Source organism: Solanum tuberosum, unplaced genomic scaffold (genome assembly GCF_000226075.1).
Source record: "Solanum tuberosum cultivar DM 1-3 516 R44 unplaced genomic scaffold, SolTub_3.0 scf00208, whole genome shotgun sequence".
NCBI lineage: Eukaryota > Viridiplantae > Streptophyta > Magnoliopsida > Solanales > Solanaceae > Solanum > Solanum tuberosum.
Window position 1 is genome coordinate 447,926 of NW_006239132.1, and position 23,202 is coordinate 471,127.

The 23,202-nt window shown below is 35.5% G+C and overlaps 2 protein-coding genes, 1 long non-coding RNA gene and 3 other non-coding genes across 8 annotated transcripts; 3 read left to right on the forward strand and 3 right to left on the reverse strand.

Annotated features, from left to right (window-relative positions):
- The first annotated feature begins 4,115 nt into the window (after positions 1–4,115).
- On the forward strand, positions 4,116–4,371 carry LOC107062183 (uncharacterized). The gene is made up of 3 exons (XR_001474479.1): positions 4,116–4,154; positions 4,230–4,286; positions 4,352–4,371. It is a non-coding gene; the product is annotated as an uncharacterized lncRNA (long non-coding RNA).
- A 151-nt stretch (positions 4,372–4,522) lies between these two features.
- LOC107062190 (probable receptor-like protein kinase At5g20050) lies at positions 4,523–5,098 on the forward strand. Its single transcript, XM_015312547.1, has one exon. It carries the CDS (start codon positions 4,523–4,525, stop codon positions 5,096–5,098), a length of 576 nt encoding a protein of 191 aa, XP_015168033.1.
- A 1,552-nt stretch (positions 5,099–6,650) lies between these two features.
- TRNAS-UGA (transfer RNA serine (anticodon UGA)) lies at positions 6,651–6,732 on the forward strand. The gene has a single exon. It is a non-coding gene; the product is annotated as a tRNA-Ser (tRNA).
- A 647-nt stretch (positions 6,733–7,379) lies between these two features.
- On the reverse strand, positions 7,380–7,461 carry TRNAS-UGA (transfer RNA serine (anticodon UGA)). Its single transcript has one exon. It is a non-coding gene; the product is annotated as a tRNA-Ser (tRNA).
- A 1,079-nt stretch (positions 7,462–8,540) lies between these two features.
- TRNAS-UGA (transfer RNA serine (anticodon UGA)) lies at positions 8,541–8,622 on the reverse strand. The gene has a single exon. It is a non-coding gene; the product is annotated as a tRNA-Ser (tRNA).
- An 859-nt stretch (positions 8,623–9,481) lies between these two features.
- On the reverse strand, positions 9,482–20,589 carry LOC102579237 (putative E3 ubiquitin-protein ligase RF298). 3 transcript variants are annotated; one of them, XM_015312528.1, is made up of 5 exons: positions 20,441–20,589; positions 13,545–13,587; positions 12,934–13,062; positions 10,976–12,855; positions 9,482–10,255 (listed from the first exon to the last, which is right to left on the reverse strand). In XM_015312528.1, exons 3-5 carry the CDS (start codon positions 13,004–13,006, stop codon positions 9,749–9,751), a joined length of 2,460 nt encoding a protein of 819 aa, XP_015168014.1. In that variant the 5' UTR covers positions 13,007–13,062; positions 13,545–13,587; positions 20,441–20,589; the 3' UTR covers positions 9,482–9,748. The 3 variants fall into 3 exon arrangements, with proteins under 3 accessions (XP_015168014.1, XP_006355787.1, XP_006355788.1); XM_006355725.2 differs by adding an exon at positions 20,017–20,060 and having other exon boundaries at positions 10,976–13,062; XM_006355726.2 differs by having other exon boundaries at positions 10,976–13,062.
- Between the last annotated feature and the right edge of the window lie 2,613 nt (positions 20,590–23,202).

Below are 23,202 nucleotides of genomic sequence, written 5' to 3' on the forward strand. Positions count from 1 at the left end.
GAGTCTGTTATTTGAAGAAGTCCTTGTATGGCTTGAAACAGAAGTCCCAAGCTTGGTTTGGGAAGTTCAGTGAGGTAGTCCTGGAGTTTGGGATGAAAATGAGCAAATGTGATCACTCAGTCTTCTATCGACAATCAACAGTTGGCACTATCCTGCTGGTTGTGTATGTTGATGACATTGTCATCACAGGAAGTGATTATGCGGGGATCTCTTCCCTCAAATCCTTTCGGCATACTAGGTTTCATACGAAAGACTTGGGTCAGTTGAAGTACTTTTTGGGTATAGAGGTAAATAGAAACAAGAAGGGAATTCTTTTGTCTCAGAGAAAGTATATTCTTGATCTTCTTGCAGACACTGGAAAGTTGGCAGCTAAACCTTGCAGTACTCCAATGGTTCCCAATGTGCAGCTTATGAAAGATAACGGCGACCCCTTTGATGATTCTGAGAGATACAGAAGGTTAGTTGGAAAGTTAAACTACTTTGTTGTGACTCGTCCATACATTGCTTTTGCAGTAAGTGTTATTAGCCAGTTCATGTCCTCACCTACAGTCAAACACTGGGCAGCTTTGGAACAGATTTTATGTTACTTGAAAGGAGCCCCGGGTCTTGGGATATTATATAGCAATCACAGTCATATTCGTGTTGAGTGTTTTGCAAATGCTGACTATGCTGGATCCAAAATTGATAGGAGATCAACTACAAGCTATTGTGTCTTTGTTGGAGGGAACCTAGTGTCATGGAGGAGTAAGAAGCAAAGTGTTGTATCTCGATCCAGTGCAGAATCTGAGTATAGAGCTATGCCACAGTCTACATGTGAGATTATGTGGATATATCATCTTCTAACTGAAATTGGGTTGGAGTATCATACACTAGCAAAACTTTGGTGTGATAATCAAGCTGCCTTGCATATTGCCTCAAATTCGGTGTATCATGAAAGAACTAAACACATTGAGGTTGACTGTCATTTTATTCGTGAGAAGATTCAGGAAAACTTGATTTCCACCGGCTACGTGAAGACAGGAGAGCAAGTAGCTGATTTGCTCACAAAGGCGTTAAAATGGAACTCGAGTTGATTATCTTTGTAACAAGCTGGGCATGATCAACATATATGCTCCAACTTGAGGGGGAGTGTTATAGAATGTATATAGACTTAAAATCTTAGCAATATACATAGCTATATATAGGCAGCTGATTTATAGGGATCACTGCAGATCTGTAGGAATCACTCTTTATTTCTTTCCTTAGTTAGCACTTTATGTATTGTATTTATTCACTGTTCACCTACTGGAATAAGAAAAGATCTTCCATTCAATTACAAGCTAGTTGGGAAAACTATGATCTCATTGCAGATCAGTTTCCTTCTTTTCGCCTTGAGGACAAGGCGACTTTTCAGGGAGGATGCACTGATACGAATGCTCCTTTAAGGACTTACTCTAGAAGAAAATATAGGCGAGTAGCATGTGGAAATAATCTATCTTAGTTTATCTGTCTTACTTTCTTTGTATTAAGTAGGATAAAATATATAAGCAATAATTATCTATAGTAGTTATAAAGTGTAGAAGTTATTACCAGCAGGCATCAACAGTTATTTACAACAGTAACTGTTTCTATATATCTATTAGGAGTTATTTATGTTTACTATAAATATTTGTATTTTAGGAGAATTCTGGGAGGGAAAAATATTATTATTTCTTTATATCTGGAGATTTGTCCACTCCATACGGACATTGTTATTGGTTAAGGCAGTGTTTAAGATTCTTGCACTTTATTTAACCAGTAAAGTTTCATTTTCATTTCATTTCATATCAGTTTCTATCAATACACCTCTGAGTATGTGTAGTTATGGTATGGAGAGTTTCTAGAGGTTAGCAATTGCATTAGGGAGAGATGCAATTCTGCCTAATTGCCCTGTGTGCTTGTTCAAGTTCTTGCATGATCAAGATTGGAGAATTCATCACGCTGCCGTTACTGCTATTGGACTGATATCAGACGGATGCTCAAAGGTAGTACATAGTACATCTTAAGTTCTAGGATTACTTTTGGCAACTGAAATATGTTTTTTGAGTCTGATTTCTGGTTTGGAAATTCCCAGGCATTGTTAGTGGAGATGGTGAAATTTGGACAGTCTATTGTGAACCTAATGCAGGATAGCCACCCTCGAGTACGTTGGGCCAAAATTCGCACAATTGGTCAGCTATCAACTATCTGAGCCTGCGTTTTCAAGAGGAATATCTTTGGCAGCTACTTCCAACTTTGATAGAAGTATTGGATGATTTTGATTATCCCAGGTTGCAGGTACTGTTTATGACATTTGACCTTTGCATTAGTTAGCTTTTGAGCATCTGAACTCTTGACATATCAAAACTTGTTCACTGCAAGTACATAGAGTTGGCGACTGATATGCTCTCTTGTGTATAGACACGTGTAGCTTCAGTGATACGGTTGTTCAGTCGCAATTGCAGAGCAGATGACTTGAAACTTTACCTGCGCAAAATAGTGAGTAAATTAGTCAGGTTTCTACAGGTAATGTCACCTTTTACCAATCTACAACATACTTATTTGTTCACGTGTATTAGAGTAAATGACGTAAGCTTTTAACTTGCTTCATATTCTAGAGAGGACTGGCAATGATGAAAGAAGCAGCTCTTGAAACTTTAGCCTCTGTAGCTATTTCATCGCAGGTACTTCACTTTCAGCAGCTCAAAAATAACTTCTTTTAGTTAAATCTCTGGTGTTCTAAACTTCATTTTCCTGGGCTACTGCAGGAAGACTCTGCTTACATATATGATTCTATAATTCCTTATCTTGGAAACTGCTACTAAAGATACAAGTCGCACGCTACTTGCCAAATCCATGGAATGCATTACCATGGTTACAATGGCTTTTGGAAATCAAGCAATCCATGGTTATGTTAAAAAGGTGAATACATACAACTTATATCTTTCCATTAGTACTTAGCAGGCATTATATAAATGTGACACTATCAACATATCTGAAAATGCATTTACCTTATGTGATGTGCCATTTTAGGTCACTGCAGTACTCATTTCATTGCAAGAAACTCAAACAGAGATAGAAGATCCAATGAGGAAATTTTCGTTACTAGTATGTTGATACAACTTAGAATTTTGTGCAACTTCCATTTTCTTTTCAGTTTTTGGCTAATTTACACTTGATTCTATGACAGGCATATGGTAGACTATGTAAATGCTTGGGGGAAGATTTCCTTCCTTATCTAAGTCTTGCCATGCCCATTGTGCTAAAATCTGCTCAGCTAAGTGTTTCCAATAGTTCAGATACAGATGATTCTGATGATGAAAGGTTGGATCTTCCTATAACAACTTGTACGAAATTTAATTTACATGGATGATGTAGGTATTAGTACTATGTAAAGATGTAGATGGTTGTGAGTTTTCGTATATTTGAATTTCATTTCACCATGTATTAAGAGTTCCACACATGCTATACCGTATGAAACTACTATGTTGAATCAGAATGTAAAGAAAGTGAATCCGTTAAGTGACTTCTGCATATCTGCCTGTTTATTTAGAGACAACATCTCGTAGTCCAAGGAAAACATCTGCTCTTTCCAGGCACTTAGGGTTTCACAGATGTTTTATGAGGTCATTAGTCACTGCACTTAAATAGCACTGTTTGATGATATAAATTTCCATTACTAACCTGAAATGCAGTCTATTGGAAACAGTCTCTCTACCTTCAAAGGTAGGGGTATGGTTTGTGCACACACTACCCCCCCCCCCTCAGATCCCACAAGTGGGATTACACCGGGTATGTTGTTGTTGTTGTAACCTGAAGTTGGTTGCAGGAAAAAAGTGAAATAAGCAAACTTATTTGAAAAAAAATTATTTAGGATGTCTTCAGCAGACATAAGTATCTTCTGTAGCATGATTAAAGTCACCGCTGGGAATAAAAAGATCGGGATAAGAAGTGCACTTCTGGAAGAGAAGGCCTTGGCCTGTCATATTCTATGCTGCTTTGCAGCTGAGTTAAAGGGACGACTGCATTTATGGGTTAATGAGGTCTGTCTAGAAAATTACAGGTCATAGCTAATCTCATTTACAAGGCTTACAAAGGAGCATGCAGATTTTTACCTAACACTAATCATCCCAACTTTGCTTGACGCGTTAAAGAAGGTAAATAACCTAGTGTTGCAGCAAAAGTTTAATCAATATTGATACGATCCTAAGGAGGTTCTGCTTTCCCTTTAGGAATCAAAGGTACATGTTCAAGCAAGACTATTGGAGGCATTCAACGAAAGCATTCAGGTCATTAACTCTTTTGTCTTCTGTATAGCTTATTTGTCTGTGCACTAAAAAGTACTTACTCACAGATTCCGGGTTCACGTCTAAGGTGTAGAGTTGGTCTAGATGTGGCTAAGGCACTTTCTTATTTGCATCATGATTGTAGATCGTGTATTTTACATCTTGATGTCAAGCCTGAGAATATACTTCTAAACGAGAATCATCGTGCTATTCTAGCTGATTTCGGGTTGTCTAAGTTGATGGGGAAAGTTGAGAGTAGAGTTGTTACAACGATTAAGGGTACTCGGGGGTATTTAGCACCCGAGTGGCTCCTGGAGAACGGGATTTCTGAGAAAAGTGATGTTTATAGCTATGGAATGGTGCTATTGGAGATGATTGGAGGGAGGAGAAATATTACTTTAGCTGAAAATGGAAAGAGTATCAATTCAAAGAGTAAGTTCAGCTACTTTCCTAAGATTGTGAGTGAGAAATTGGAGCAGGGGAAGATCATGGAAGTCCTGGACGAGAGGCTCGTCCATGAGGCAGCTACAGGAGGTGTAGCTGTAGAAATGCAAGTGAAAAGATTGGCGTGTGTGGCTTTGTCTTGCATCCAAGAACGGCCTAGTCTTAGGCCAACAATGGCACGAGTCGTGGAAATGTTGGAAGGTCGTGGGCCAGTAGAAGCGCCTAGACAAACGACAATGTTGATCCTCGATCTATTAGATGAGGGTGTGGATCATCATCCTGGGATACCTAGGGTTGCTGCAACCATGGCAAGATCTAGTGATACTAATTCGCTTCGCTTTTACACAATGTCTATCCTCTCAGGGAGGTAGTACCTACATAATACATAAGGGATTTCGTATACTTTCTGTCAAATTTTTCAATATCAATAGGTTGATTGTTTCTCGAGTGTTGTATCTTGAATCCGAAAGAGAGTACTTGAATTCTCCCCATAACAAAAAAAAGTGTAAAGAATTTGCTTTTGTTTACACCAAAATATATAGGTATATATATCTTTTCTACAACTCTTTTTGCTTCTTTTATTTTTTATTGCTTTTTTGGGATGCATATTTGCAATATTCTTGTTTACTTTTCCTAACCGATGTACATATAGATTATTTATTTTTGATTGTATTTTTTGGGATGCATAATTGCATCTAATGAGGATACAATATTCTTGTTTACTTTTCCCAATCGATATACATAGATTATTCATGGATTATACTAGTTAAAAAGAAAGACGTTCAAATTAATTAGAGTTGACTTGAGTAACACCCCCACCCCCACCTCCACACACGGGAAGAAAACTAGAGTGTGGACAAGATAATATAGGGATCCAACATCGGGTGAAACAAGAATTTGGTAGGTCTAACACCATTATATTTTGTTATACATCTACTTTTACTCTCCATTATTAGAGACGGATTCAGAATTTAAGCTTTATGAGTTCAACCTTTAAAATTCTTAGCATTGAACCGATTGTATTACTAAAGTTGTTGTTTAGGCCTACTATTTGTTGTCACTTTAAGTGAACTCAACATATAAATTTATGTTTTGCCTCGAAAATAATGAATTCAGATGAACCTGCCGCTAAATAGTTGTATCCATCCCTACCCAAAGTGGTGTTTTATTGACTTTGGTGAGAACTTTCCCAGAACTTTTGCAACTAAAATTCCCATTTGGATCTGGCATCCAAATGGGCATTGTCATCCATCATCTTCACTGTCACTCTGTCAAACATGACCTGCTCAATTTAATGCACCAGATGGACAGAGCAAAAATATTTACGTCACGTAGTTCAATATACACGAGAAGAAAATTATTATATATAATGTATCAACTTTATATAAAATGTATTATAATGTATAGAAGATATTTATACACAAATATATAAGTTAAATCGTATGTTTATACATAAAGTATGAGCTACATATCGTAAGTATTTTCAAAATAGACATAAAACGTAATTTTTCCTTATATGTATTTTTGTTCGGGTTAAATAAAAAAAACATATCGAACCTATCTTTTTGATTTCTTAGTATGGTTTTGGAATTTGAAAATAAAAAAATAGAAATATTGTAAAAAGAACTAACTAGAATGAAATTAATAACTATATTTCATTTTGGTTGGTACTAATAGGCGTGCAAGTTTATTCTTGTTGACTTGTTGCATTATACGTTTTTAAGAGATTATGAGTGTTCCGGTATCTCATCAAATGTATTATTATTATTATAGGGTATTATTTTAGTCATTACTACTACTCGTTCTTTTTCATCATTTGATTAAATATATTATTTGATCTATATTTCATCTTATTTATATAATGAAAAATCGAATAAAATAATAGCTAAATAAGAAAACCATACAATACGTTGGTATCAATCGGTCGATATGTCCGAGTGGTTAAGGAGACAGACTTGAAATCTGTTGGGCTTCGCCCGCGCAGGTTCGAACCCTGCTGTCGACGTTTTATATTTTTTTCCCTATTTTTCGACGTTTTTCGTAAAGTATTGCACCGTCAAAGAAGGGTATTTCCGCCATTGGATGCGACAAATAGGTACAACAACTAGGCTAGTCTGATCCAATACGGCCTTATATGTATATAGCTCGAGCTTAAAGTGACATGATTGTATTGTTGACTTCTAGATGCATCCATCCTTTAAAAGTGAGGTGTGGGGAGGGGATTGTGTATGTTGACGTTACCCTTATCTTGGGATATTGCACCGTCAAAGAAGGGTATTTCCACCATTGGATGCAATTATAGGTACAACAACTAGGCTAGTCTGCTCTAACCTAACCTTATATATATAGCTCGAGCTTAAAGTGACATGATTGTATTGCTGACTTCTAGATGTATCCTTCCATTAAAAGTGAGGTGTGGGAGGGGATTGTGTAGGTCGACGTTACCCTTATCTTTGGGAGGTAGAGAAACTAATTCTGCTATTCCATTTGCTTAAGAAAATAACAGGAACAAAGAAATCAAAGGCTAAATACTAAACAATATGAAAAAGGAACAATAACTACAACAAAATAATAAGATAATTAAAGATAAAGGTATATAGTAATAGAAATCAAAGAAACATCGAAAAATAGGAAAAAAGTGGAAATAAAAATCGTCGACAGCAGGGTTCGAACCTGCGCGGGCGAAGCCCAACAGATTTCAAGTCTGTCTCCTTAACCACTCGGACATATCGACGTCATGATGCTTGAGTTTATTTAATCTTTTATAACATTTCTAATGCTCCAAGTAATATCACAGAAAAAAGAGGAGGATATACTATACAAATAATATTGTTGGAAAATATTTGTCAAACATGTATTGTTTGAACTAAATCAACCAATTTAACCATATAGAAGAAAGTTGATGAACGAGCGAGGAGTCTTTAACTTAATCGGTAAAATTGTTGTCATGTGATCAGGAAGTGAGTTAATTATCAACAGTTGTTTGCAGAAATATAATGCAATATAAGGTTGCGTACAATAGAACCTTAAGGTCTTACCCTTCCATGTACCATGTGCATAGCGGGAGCTTAGCGCTCCTTTTTTGGTGAATGGAGAAAGTCGTGGAGAAGAGTTTTACCCGAAACTAATGATTCACTTGCCTTTCTAAGGCAACCTATACTTATTTAATCCATTCTTGAGTGTTTCGTCGCTACTAACAGTTAGCTAGTACTACATTACATGATCCAAAATTGACCAAAAATTAGGTCTATTGTGTTTAGCCTAGGAAAAGAGCTATGCTTGAAACTAACGTTGTTGGATTAGAGTGTTTCCTTAATAACAGTCTCTACTAATAGTTAGTACTTCATTACTAGATCCAAAATTTGATCTATTGTGTTTATTAGAAATAGACAATAGACTGATTATAATATATATATTACAAGAGTAATCTTTTTCTTACAAAGATTATCAATATTGTTCCAATTGAGAATCTTACTTTCCCATTTACCTTGTGGGTCTTTCATGCTTGTGAACACAGACAAATGTAGCTTTTTTGCTATGAACTTCTTTGAATTCAGATTTTTCTACATGAGATATAGATACATTGATTCATATTAAATTTGTGTTCATGATTTCAACATGCAATGAGTTCAATATTGAAAAATCTTAAAAATTACACTCAAATCTGCACCATCAAAACGTCCACTACATTAGATCGTAGAACCGATTTTAATGGATGGATGCATGCATCTAGAAGGTTGCTTTAAGCTCGAGCTATGTATATAAGGTCAGGATGAAAAACATCGAAAAGTAGGTAAAATCAAATTAAAAAACCGTCGACAGCAGGGTTCGAACCTGCGCGGGCGAAGCCCAACAGATTTCAAGTCTGTCTCCTTAACCACTCGGACATATCGACCTGTTGAAGCTTATGCTTGCCATTTTTAAAATAATAATCGTATCCACAAGTGCGATTTGAGGAGTAGTATGTACACGTATCTTATCATTACCTTCTGGAGATGAAGAGATTGTTTCCGATAGATCATCGCTTAAAAAAAGCAAAATCGAAGCAATTATATATATAAATTATTATTTTTACTAAAGTAAAGAAGCCGAGATAAAAGATATGGAAAGCATTACATAACATTAAGACTCCATTCCTTATAGCCTAGTCTTATTATTTATATCAACGACAATTGACGTAATTCTCTTGATATATACGATTTAATGATGATTTCATAACTCTAACATTACACGTTGACTCCAAAGATTTACGCAAAAAAATTAATAAGCAATTTGATATCAACATTTAAAGAAGCAAAAAAAAATTGGACAATTTACTATGAAAGGAAAAAAATGAAATTATCAAGAAAATAGCTTTTTAAAGTAAAACATTTTCATGAAAACTATTTACTATGAAAGGAAAACAATTTTTCATAAAGTATATTTCGAAAAAAACAAGTCATTTCCTAATGTTAGATTGCCAAAATAAACACCAACCAACATTTTCCAATATAATAAGATGAAAAATATTTTACAACATCATACTTAGACTAATCCCACAAATGGCCTCAAGAGAGGGTGGTATGTACACAACCTTAATCCTCCTACCTTGTGAGGATAGAGGGATCGACCCTCAACTCAAGCAAAACATATAAAAAAAATAGTGCGAAAAGGAAATCAAGTAGAAAATAATGAAAAAAAGAACAGTAGTAACAACATATTTTACGATAATCAAAGCAAAAATAATATGTACTAGTAGCACTGGGAAACTGGAATCAGCAAGCAAAAAAGAAAACCATTATACAAAAGATATTGAACCAAGTTTTCTTGTTAAGTACAAGATGATCTAACACTTGATAATTGAACTTTTACTAAAAATTTACAATCTTTTAATACTACCTGTCTATACCTTTTTGCATTTTTGTATCAACTAATTCAGCTAAGGTTGATGTAAAGGCCAAAAAAGGGGGACAATGATAAGTTTTGTATGTCCCTTGACAATGGATTATGGTATGAGTATCATTCTTAAGATGATTCTGGCGTTAACTTCTAGATGAACGAGCAAATTGAACGTTGATCCGCTTCTTAATTGGCGTCCTACAAGAAGGACAGTCATTCATTCCTTGCTTTTCGTGAAGCACGTTGCATTGTGCACAAAGAACCTGATGAGCGCATGGGAGGAAAACCACTGTCATTTCCTCACTCAAACACATAACACACTCCCTCTCGATTTTCACACTACCAGAGCCAAGATTTTCCTCAAAGACTGCCAAGCTCTTTGTGAGTTTAGGAGATTGAGGCCTCGTGTTGTTGATACCTCTTCTCAGTGCTTCTATTTTTGAACCTTCAGACTGAAATCTTAATAGAGAGATTTCACTCTCAAGCTTTCGGATATCTTCTTTACATTTTTGCATGTTTCTCTCTGCCTTTTCTCTAATATTATCCTCCTCCATTTTACTCTGAACTCCCCGTTTCTCCCTTTCAGCTTTAAGGGAATCAGCCTGCTGAAGAACCTTTCGTTTCTCCCTCTCCTCCTGCTCCGACAGAACCTGCAATTCATGTTTTTATTGTGCAAGTTGAAAGCGTGCAGCACAGTATGGTAAAAATCACTTGAAATTGAATTAAATCAGTTCAAATAAAACCCTAACAGGTTTCTTCTTATGTGATAGCTTATACTAGAAAGAACATCAGATTGCAAATAAATTATCAAAAGCTGAACTGCTTGATACATGCTAGAGCAACTATTACCGGAAGTTATAAGTAAATCAGCACACCCAGTATAATCCCACAAGTCCACAAGTGAGATCTGGGAAGGGTTGTACACAGACCCTACCCCTACCTTTGTGGGGTAGAGAGGTTGGTTTATGATAGACCCTCAGATCAAGAAAATTAATAATACTTCTAATTGTTTATCAGCAGACGTTCTACTAGCATTTGAACAAAAGGTATGTCATTTATACTACTCCCTCCATTTCAATTTGTTTGCCTGATTTTGACTTGGCACGAAGTTAAAGAAAGTAAGAAGACTTTTGAATCTATTGGTCTTAAACTAAAAATATATAGAATGTACCAAAATCCTTTAATCTTGTGGTCTTAAACCATTGAAAAATTGAAATTAAAGAGTTACCGAAAAAGGAAAGAGGCATTCTTTTGGAACATACTAAAAAGAAAGTAAAACAAACAAATTGAAAGGGCAGGGGTAACAATATTTGTTAACAGTTACAACCTCAATCAAGCAGGCAAAGAAATTTATTCCTACAAAAGCATACCTTCAACTGGTTCTGGCGCGTTTTGGCTCTCTCTAGTTCCTGCTCAAAATGAACAGCTTCTCGTTTCAGGGTTGAGAAATTATCCAGCAGTGAGCCCTTCTTCATCTCCCATGCTTGACACTTCTTCAGTATCTCCTGCTCCCTCGCAACGGCTTGGTGGAAGTTTGTAGCAGACTCCAAGGCAGCCAGCGTCGCAGCATCCATCTCCTTCTTTAGTGAAACATTCTCCTCCTTAAGTCTGTGAAGAGTAGAGTCGGCCATCTTACTCTGGCCACTGGCATTTGACAACGCATACTCCATTTCAGAAAGCCTCTTCATGTTGTTTTCTTCCACTATTTGCTTTTCCTTCTGTAATTTCTCGGCCTCTTCTTTCTCTTGCTTCAGCATTTTAAGCTCCCCCTGGTCCTTGCCAAGCCTCCGAGCAGCCTGCATAACCTTCTCATTGGCCCAATCAGTCCACCCTTGGAGCTCTTTCTGCAGTGTTTGTATACGGGCAATTCGCAACAAAACAATTTTGTCTTTCTCATTTTGTGGGACATGTTTCTCCAAAGACTCATCGTATGGGATACCAGCATAATAGTCTAGAACTTTAGGAAGGGCAGGAGTGCTGCCTGGGGTATTTGAGGAAGACTTGGGGTCCGGAGTCAGTGATGCAGCAATATTTGTGTTTACAGCAGGCAATGCACAAACAGTATCTTGGGTTGCTGGCACAGTAGCCGTTTCACTTGAAGGTGCAATGGAGGGGGAGGTGCTTGAACTATGAGAACTGCCTACTGCTAAAGGGCAATTGCTTTTAACTGTAGTAGTTACCTTAGAGTTAGTACTCTTCATTCCGAGACCAGAAGAACGAGATTCAGAGTTCAGCGTCTTGTCCAAAACCATACTGCTCCAGGTGGTGAGTTTTGCTTTGAAGGAACCCTTACCCATACGACCTTTATAGCTTTTCTCAAAATGAAATGTCTTTTGTCTAAGCATATCTTTCTTGGAGTTCAGAGATGACCCCCTTCTCCCAGTTCCACATTTTTCTTCTAAAATTGCTGCTTTCGTTATAGACAGTACACTCTCTCCGCTAACCCCTGCAGACTTGCTCTTCGCTACTGGAAGACGAGCTGAACTTCTGTTTGCTGTAATTTCCACTCCATGAAGATGTGAGTATATAGAATTAGACAATTGAGCGAATTGAGTGACTGGATCATCACAAGGAGTTTCAGACTGCAAACTTTTAGCAATTGGCATTGAAGGTTTTGACAATTGTAGTTTATCCAGGCCCAATTGACTCACTACAAAAGCTTCCTTTGGTTGGGCAAGTTTTGAACCAGATGAGCTTTTTCTTGGACTTTCCGAACTGCATGAGTCAACCTGGAGATCTCTTTCTATGGAACATGCATGTAACAGGTTCAAATCACATATTAACAGACACCACATTGCTTCTGCAACAGTAAAATCTGGCTTAACCTCCCTCAGCACACATATCATCTCCAACATCGTGTACTCTACCAGGCTATTCAAATCCTCAAATATGAGAGACGTCGAAGTATCCAATTCTTTTTCCCTACTTAGTAAAGCCAAGGCACCATCCATGATAGTTGAGACAGCATCCTTGCTACCATGATAGAGGCCACTCCTCAAAAGGACCCGTTCAGCTATTTCCTCACTATATCCACATTCAACAATCCTCTTGATTGCGCTCTGGAAAGTTGCGGACAAGTTATGAAATAAAAGTTCCATTAGCTGACACGCTATTGTATCATCCCAGTCGGCTTGTTGTAAAGTTTCCACTCCTTGTTTCTCATTGGACTGATGACACCTGCCCTCAAGTGAACCGACCTCGTTAGGGGTGCTGAGGAGTTTTTCTTCTAATAGCTCATACCTTGGAAATTCTGTAAGGGATAGGACAGGTGTATCAATAGGAACGTCTAGAGGAAACTCAGACAAGAACTTCCTCTTGTTCCTACTACCTTTTTCCTGGGCTGAAATCACCAATGACTTCTCATTGGCACCATCACTGCTGTTATGATCACCTACATTCATTATCTTTTCAATGATAATTAAATGTTCTGCAGTAATCCTATTACTCGTATCTTTATCTGCAGTTTCAGAAGTTGCAGCGGAAGACCATTCAGAAATAATGTGGTAGGCGCAGGGGAAACAAACAATAAAAAGAAAATGTAGCAGCAAAAAGATAGAGACTATAGAATAATAGACATAAACAACTAAGGTCCCGACAAGTTGGGGTTGGCTAGGTGAATCACCACATCTTCATTTAAGCTCATTTCATAACGAATAAGACAAAGAGAGAAAACAAAGGGATAGATTTTTGCATTGACTGAACAATACTAGATTATCTAAATACAACTACACCTCATCCCAAAATTAGTTGAGGTCTACAAAATCATCCATATTCATTCCGCTCTATTTCAATACCCAACATTTGCTCTTTTAAGACAAACTAGGGGTTATCTATTTTAAAGATTCTCACCAGATGATCTGATTCTAGAAAAAAATAACAATAACGAGAAAAAAAAACAGAAACTTTGTTCAGAAACAAATAAATGAAGAGCAGGCATACCTCTGTAACACAGTACAGGTGAAGCTGCCAAAGAATCAGTTTTCTGCAACAAAAAGCTCAAAATAATCAGCGGGGAAAATAGCCATAACTCAAGAATTTGCAAATAAGGCAATTAATCAAGCAGCAGTCAACCAACAAGCAAATCAAACATAAAACCCAATAAACCCTCAGCTCAAAATCTTGCACAGAACCCAATAAAGTTCCAATACTTAGAAACCCAAAGTAACTTAGCTGAGAAATACAATCAAGGAACAAGAGGAAAATGGCCACAGTGAAATAAAATGAAAAGGAAAGAAAAAAGATTTTTCATACACCTATGTTAGACCAAAGCTAGATACAGCAAAAATTCAATCTATAATCAAAAGGGTATTCAAAAAATACATTCTTTTGTGTATTTTCTGGTATTCTTCAAACATTTTAACAATATCATATTTCCAAAAAAAAAACTTTAATCAAAAGAACACTAACAAAGATGTTGTTCCAAAAGGAAAATCTCAAATGAGGTAAATTCTATTTCTTTTTGCTCTTGGTAGGCTATAGAGTGCAACAATACTGGTGTGTCTTTGCTATGCTTGTCCATCAGTGCGGTTTGGAGTCGTGTGGGATTGTGGGTTAACTTTGTAGAAAACACAGTACAGAAAGAAAAAGAAGAGCTTAATATTATTGATATATTTCGTATTTAAAACTACTGCACAATACCTCATTATATAGGCTGTTGGCAGGTTACAATATAGAAGAGTTCTACTTGAATACTACTTTGTAAGTTAACTCTTATTAGTAATACATAATAACACTTACACTCCTAATGCAATACATACTCCTAATCCTAACACAATTCTAACACAATTATGCTTTTTTACGCTAGTCTCCAACACTTTTTATTTTATCTAACTATCAATTCATTGGCTTTTACGTCCATCTGAGGAGAATAACTGGTTAATGTTTGCGAATTCTTTCGTGCAGTATTTATATGCGTATTCTTTTAAGGATAAGGAAAGGCAAATCAGGACGTTTGAGACACATAAATTTAACTGCCCATTGCTACATCTGAAGACTATCAAGTTCATTAACTTGGTTGGACCATTAAGTGTAAATAAGTTTGTTCTTCCATTGGTTAAATATTTGCTTGAGAATGCAATCATGCTAGAAAAGTTCGACATAGCTGCCAGATGCAAAGAGATTGATGTGCGTCTCGATCAGATTAGAATTGAACAGGAGCTCTTGAGCTTTCCAAGATCCTCTTCGCATGCTTCAGTTATCTTTTCCAATCAAAGATCTTTGCCACCTCTACTTTTGGATCAATCACAACATGCTTAACAGTTGTTACTTTTATGTTTGAAATTGGTTTGTAGCTATAGACAAGGTTAGGGTTCTACTTGTCAGTAATCAGTATCCAAGGAGTTTTTAGTATTTCTTCATGTCTAAGTACTTAACAATGTGTTTATTATCCAATCATCATGTTCATGTGTGATCTCTTGTTCCAAATGCTTTGTGATATATATTCATATTGCTGAATCCTGGTCATTTTGCAAAAAAAATTGTATTTCTAGATTCATTATGTGTCCAATGTTTTGTTTCTGTTAGCTTATGTTATTAACACAAACATATGAGATCCTGCACTGCAATTAGTAAGAAAGAGTAAATTCATAGGATTGTGTGCAAATCCCTCTGATATCATTTGAGAATACAAACTATGCTCTCTTCTTACAGTCAACTGACTTTCAACTCCTTTCCTTCTCTTTGCTATTGTCAAATAGAACTAGAATAGATATTTTTTGTTTCCTACTTACATGAGCCCATATCCTTGCTTTTCTATCAATTTCTAATTCTGATGTTCCTCCCCAATTTGTTACTGACCAGTATTTTACAAGCTTATATGAACTTTGAAAATACACTTTTGATAAAAAAACATACCTACATTATGTGCTTCTCATATATTGCACTAAATCAGTGCTATAATAAGTAATAGTTTTTTACCATTTTGATAAAGGGGATAAAGTAATTAAATGGAGAAAACAGACTCGGAGTGGTTGCTCCGCTTCGTCTGGATTATTTAATAGTGTTACCATTATGATGCTTGAAATGGATTGTGCGGTAACCCGGAGTGAAGTGATTTCAAAATGAATTGAGGGCTTAGAGGACCAAGTTCTCTGGTCTTTCATTAGCTTTCGATTTAGTTTGCATTAAAAGCCTTTCACTAGAAACTTATATACGGAACAAATACCAGAATTTGATAGTTTGGATTTGAACCAGTGACTTGAAGTGATTTTCGAACCCCCTTTACCACTACACTAGAAATTTTCCTTATGTCAAAGGGATTCAACAACTTATATGTAACCAAATATGTTCAACTTTATCCTACTTATGAGTATAGTTTTTCACCTTCCCTTCACCTAGTTCCTCCACTGCATGGAGGGGTTTGTGATCATAATATTTTTCTCTCGGTGTATGTGAACAATACCTTTTATGAGATTGTAAATATGCATTGTAAGTAAATCTATTCAAATAGATATGTATTGATATCGATGACCGAACTACTCTTATATTACTTTGTACCTCATCCTCGTCACATAACAAGGACGGTATGAAAGAGTCTTCCTGTCTATCCTTCTCTCTGAATTTCTAGTACTAACTATCCCTCATTGTTTGAAGTAGCTTAGAAATACCTTCTTCTTTATGAGTTTTCTCCAGCCTATTTAATTGCAAGTTTCTCACTGAGAGCTAAATCCACAAGCTGCAGGTTGTTCTTTGTGCACTCAAAATTGATTTAATTTATAGCTTTTACCATAATACAAATCATATTTTTTGATGATCGTGGTGTCCAGGTCAGCTTTCGCGCACCTCGACTAATTCCACGGAATACCTACCACCTCCCACCTTGCACCAACAACAGGTAACCAGGTAACTCTGTCCACCCACGCTAGGAGCCTAGGACAATTGGAAGAATCATCTAGTGTTTTTTGTCTCCACTGAGTTTTGAACCTGAGACCTCAGGTTTTCAACCATTTCCTTGACCAGTAGGCCACACCCTTTGGTGCGTTATAATAGAAATCATGCTGAATGAAAGTGAAATGAGAAATACGGCAAGTAAAACCAAATTACTGTAAAATGGAAGAAAATGAACTCCAATTTCTAAATGCACAATCTATCTATCTAAACTATATAAAGGCACGAAACTTCAACACATAATATTTTATCCATTTTCTTTTACCTTTCTTTGTACGTGCATTCAATATTAGAGAATTCCGCTCAAAAAGAATGTTAGAGAAAATTGTAATTACAATTAATTATAAAACTTATTTATTTCATTCTATTCCACACATGACCTTTAGGGTTTCTTCATTTATTAAGCTAGCTAAATAGGACAAACATTATCTGTTTCAGATATGTACATTTTTTGCATCAAATCATTGCTTTATCTGAACTATCAGAAAGTCCTATTATGAATCATCTTGTATAGATCCTTGTATAGATCCTTTCCTTATTTGAATTCTATTACAAGATAACGATTTTGTGAAAGACAAGTGAAAGCATAGCTATTCCGTTAGTTGCTTGGACTCTTCACTTTTGGTGTCGCACCCGTGTCGACACGAAATGTGTGTGGGTGTGGGATCATGTCTGATTCAGTCAACCAATTTTGGGTACTTTGACCAAAATCAATGGGGAAAGTTTGGACAGTTTTAATGATTTCTGTAATCAATACTAAAGCTAAGGTAAGATTGAAGCATATGGAATACCTTTTATATAGAAATTTCTATGTCACTCCCTTTCATTTATTCTCCTTCCAAGATTCTCCTCAAATTCTCCAAAATAATATCTCATAATTTAGGCTTTATAACTCTATTTTTAGGTGAACCCCGACACCCGTATCCATACATGGATCCATATCTCCGAATCTTAAAAATTAGATCATGAAGGATCCTACCTTTAGATCCGCAGCCGTATCCAGCACCCGAGTCCTAGCAACTTAGGCTATTCCAGGTTGTAGATTTGGAATGTTCTTTGTGAATTATAACCAATTAATTCTATACAATTTAATATTCTTGATATAAAAAATAAAAATTGAGAAAGACCAGACCCTTCGGGGTGACCCAGTGGTTTGGGCTTGGGACTTCCATGTTGAAGGTCTCAAGTTCGAATCCCCTTGCTTTCGAAAGCAAGGGGGTTTGCCTTCTGGGTCGAGCTCGTCGCACCGGGATTGCCTAGTGCGGGTTACCTCTCCTATGTGATTTGCTAGCTATTGAGTAGGAGCGGGGTTCTACCTTGTGCGCACCCAAAGGGTAGCGGCTGCGGGTTTCCCTTGCATCAATTTTTTTTTGAGAAAGACCAAGTAGAAAACTATAGCAAAAGTTGGTTTGTCTGTTGATGCATCGATTTTCATTATTCTTGGTTATAGATTTATAATTAACCATAAGATTAAAATTAATTCATTTTATAAACAACAGAGCTCAGCTTTATCAAAAGTGAAAATGCAAAAAAAAATCACGACACCGGAAGACTAAATAAGTGATTTTCCCAAATTCACCGGATCTCGAGACATTGGTGGTTGACCAGTGCTATCACAGACCAATAGTAAGTTTCTTTTGTACCTTTATTTTTGTTACTTTATGTTATCAATGTCAAACTACTATTAGTTGAAGAAGAAGAGGATATATCAGCATATTTCTGATCTCAAGTACACTAGGAAAGAAATCATAAAACTCAATTAATCATCACCTTAGTGGCATATTTCACAGATAATGCTAAAAGGTTACAAAGAGGGGATTTGATTGCATTACCTCTTACTGTTCCAATGCCCTAAGAATAGAGTTATGAATCAACTCTTTAATTTCTTCAATAATAGGTTCATAGGGCCAAGAATGTTTTGCGACTGCTTCACAACATCCACATTAAATAAAGAGTCGGGTTCCACCCGCATTTTGTTTCTTACAAAGGCTGACATTCTATCTCACATATTGTACATCTGTTTGAAGCGGTGACATCTAATGACCAGCCACATACAACTGTCCTTGTGTATCGAACTATACTATGCTATCACTCGTATTTGTATAAAGATTTTTTCTTTGTTTGTTGGATCTTTAGGTATTCCCTTCAACCCCTTAGTTACTAGTTGTGGAGTTTTTGCCCTTTGCTTCTGGCTTTGATGAAGGAAAGTAGTCAAAAAAGTTCTTCTTAGTACGCGAGCATTGAGGCTTTCATCAATACGATATTATTTGTTCCTTACTGGTCTCTTTTGTCCTAGTCTGCAACTGCCAGCTGTAGAAAACACAGTACAGAAAGAAAAAGAAGAGCTTAATATTATTGATATATTTCGTATTTAAAACTACTGCACAATACCTCATTATATAGGCTGTTGGCAGGTTACAATATAGAAGAGTTCTACTTGAATACTACTTTGTAAGTTAACTCTTATTAGTAATACATAATAACACTTACACTCCTAATGCAATACATACTCCTAATCCTAACACAATTCTAACACAATTATGCTTTTTTACGCTAGTCTCCAACAAACTTGACCCTCTGTTTTTTATTTTCTTTAACCAGGGTCAGGTCATTGTGTCTCTCCATTGATTTATGAATTTTCCTTTTATTACATATGAAATCGCGATCACTAAATGGAGGGGTAAGATGGTTGGAATCCTTTTTTCCCGAAAATTAAGAACTCCTTGACAGGAAATGTATCACCCTTCATAGGAAACTTATCCGACACAACTATGAATTAGTCGGGCTAGTATAAAGAGCATTTTACCTTCCATATTGAGCCTTCTCGGTGCACATCAATATTAGTATCACTAAACTATATGATGCTAATCTCAGTGTTTTTTAGGCATTGCTGATTTGTTAAGTCACCCTTTTCTTCTTCCAATTTATTTTAATAAGTTGCTACGAAAATAGCTTGACGTTCAAAAGTTCACATCGAAACATAGTGTATGAATTTTTTATGTTAATTATTGTATATGATGGGATGGATGAAATCCTTTTCACCTTAACTAGAGGTATCGTATTTGCGATTTGGGAAAAAAAAATCTCTCGTAGAGCCATAATAGCCAACATTTTTATTTTTATCTCCACTCACTCACCTCATTGTCCTACACATTTATAGTCCATGCCAATTAATTTCACAAAATTCATGCCTGAACAACATCAATTATATTTCATCTTCACTAGCGCCAAAGCCAGCATCCTATGTAGAAAAAAGGGCAGCCCAGTGCATAAAGCTCCCGCTATGCACAAGGTCCAAGAAACGGCTGGAGCATAAGGGTCTATTGTATGCAGAATTACCCTGCATTTCTGCAAGACGCTATTCCCACAGCTCGAACCGTAACCTCCAAGTCACACGGAGATAAACTTTACCAATTACGTTAAGACTCCCTTTCTAAACCCAGCATCCTATTTACTTCTTAATCATCATTCTTTATACACTACTCAAAATTATCTACTGAATTGAAAGTTCTCAAAACAAGCATACCTCTATTACACAGTACAAGTGAAAATTCCAACGAATCAAATTTTCTGCAACAAAAAAGCTCAAAACAATCAAAGGGGAAAACACCCATAAATCAAGCAGTAGTCAACCAAGAAACAAATCAAGCATAAAACCCAATAAACCCTCAGCTCAAAATCTTTCACAGAACCCAATAAAGAATCCCAAACCCAAAGTAACTCAGCATAGAAATACAATCAAACAACAACAGCAAAAATGGCCACAGTGGAGTAAAATGCCAAAAAAAACAAGATTTCTCATAAACCCATGTAAGAACAAAGCTAGATACAGCATAAATTCAATCTAAAATCAAAAAGGGTATCCAAAAAACCACATTTTTCTGCATATTTTGTGGTGTTCCCCCACCCCCACACCCCCAAAAACAACTTTAATCAGAAAGATCACTCACAGAGATGTTGTTCCTAACGAAAATCGCAAATGGGGTGAATTATTTTCTACTTCTTTTGTTCTTTGAGAGGCTATTGAGTGCAGAATACTGTGTATCAGTGTGTATTTGTCTCTTTGCTATGCTATGCTCCTCTAATAGTGCGGCTTGGAGTCGCAATGGACTGTGGGTTAACCAACTTTAACCAAGGTTAGGTCATTTATGTTTCTTCCTAAAATGAAAATTAAAAAAACAGTTCGATACATTAAGTTCTTCAAAATTTCTTTTAATTAATTTATGATTTTCGTGACGTATATTCTTCTTCTACATAAAGTATTCGGTTTGTTTCTGTTTATGTGATATTATTCCTACTTGAAGAGTTAAAAGTTTTTTCAACTATATTTCTTACACATTATTATGACTTGTATATAAATTTCTAAATAAGTAAATTGTATTTCAAAGAACTTGAAGATTTATGTATCGGAATTCATTAAAAATATATTGTAAGTAGTTTGGCTTTCATGTTTTGAATCTCGGAACATAAAATAAATGAAGGAAGCATCAAATTTAACTCTCTAAAATTCGTCTTTCATTTTAGGGAAAAGACATAAATTCACCCTTCAATTTGTTCCGAAAAGTCAGTTACACATTTAACCTATCATGGTGATCTATTACACATCTATTCTTGTTAAAAGTATAATTAATATCACCCCAGAACTGATGTGAAATAAAATTATATATCAAACTAAAATAGGCGTGTCTGAGTCGAAAATAATGTCAATTTTTTTTAACGCCCACTCCCTCTATTCCCCTTCTCTTATTTTCCTTTAGACTTATTATTTTTCATCTTTTTTATCACAATTCTACGATTTGTCACCCAATTTTCATTACCTAGAAATTTTTCACTAATTTTCCGCTAATTTGACTCATATTAACACAGAAAAATTGATCATATCAACGTGATTCACTAAAAACAAATAATTCTTTAATTTAAATTTTACAACGATTCAAAAAATCCAAATCTTTGCTCTCTAGGGGTGTGCATCTGTCGTTCGGTTCGGTTTTATGTATTATCGGTTCAATTTATCGGTTTTTGGTTTTAAATACATTAAACCAATAACCAAATCGATAAGATATTTTTTTATCGATTTTCGTGACTTATATTTTTCTTCTACCTAAAATATTCGGTTTGTTTTTGTTTATGTGAGATTATTCCTATTTCTTACATATTATTATGACTTATATATAAATTTCTAAATAAGTAAATTGTATTTCAAAGAACTTGAAGATCCATGTGTTCAATTGATTCATAAAATGAAAAAAAGTAGTTTGACTCTCATATTTTGAACCTCGTTGCATAAACAAATGAAGGAAGCAACAAACTCTCATAAATCCGTCATTCACTTTATTTATACTTGAATTCATAATTAAAATGAAATATTTAGACCCTCCTACAATCTGAACCCCAATTCTCATAGATATATCACCATGTATCTCTAATTTTAGAGGTAAATTTCAGAATTTAAAGTCTTGAGTTCATCGACAATGTGGGTGATCTTATATATATATATATATATATATATATATTAGTACATTTTAACATTTTTAGGATGTATTTACATAATTCGTATCATAAGAAATAAGTTTAGTTGAACCTGATGAAGGAAACATCAAACTCTCATAAATCCATCATTCACTTTATTTATACCTGAATTTACAGTCCAAATAGATTATTTAGACCGTCATACAATCTGAACCCCAAATCGCATAGATATATCACCATGTATCTCTAATTTTAGAGATAAATTTCAGAATTTAAAGTCATGAGTTCATCAATAATGTGGTTGATCTTATCATAGATATATATATACATATATTAGTACATTTTAACATTTTTTAGAATGTATTTACAAAATTCGTATCAAAAGAAATAAGTTCACTAGAATCCGTTACACCCCTCTAGATTTGTTATCTATGTCATATCGATTTAAGAAGGTTAATTTGAGTTCAGTTGAATCAGACAATCATTTTTAACACAAGACTTGTATATGTATGCAACAAATCACTAAAATTTCAATAAATACTAAATTATGAACCCCATAATTTTAAAAGTCCATACAATTGTTCTTCAATAGTAACAAGAACATAAATATTGAACCGCTCAATCTGCTTCTTCTGTTAGCATGCATTATTCCTCGAAGGAATGCCTCGAGGAACGATAGAGATCGTAAGGAGCCCATAGATGATCAACAGTACATGGTTTTCTTCAATCCAATCTTAACCATGGTTTACCTTTACCACTTCAATGTAATAGACTAATAGGACCAGGATGCAAACTCCTACATTTTCCTTCAATATTATCACCACCCAATCCATGTTGATTCCACCCAATTTTAACATTTTTTAGAATGTATTTACATAATTCGTATCAAAAGAAATAAGTTCACTTAAATCCGTTACACCCCTCTAGATTTGTTATCTATGTCATATCTATTTAAGAAGGTTAATTTGAGTTCAGTTGAATCGGACAATCATTTTTAACACAAGACTTGTATATGTATGCAACAAATCACTTAAAATTTCAATAAATATTAAAGAGCAGTTTGACTCTCATATTTTGAACCCTATTACATAAATAAATGAAGGAAGCATCAAACTCTCATAAATCTGCCATTCACTTTATTTATACTTGAATTCATATTTAAAATGGAATATTTAGACCCTCGTACCATCTGAACCCCAGTTCTCTTAGATGTATCACCATGTATCCCTAATTTTAGAGGTAG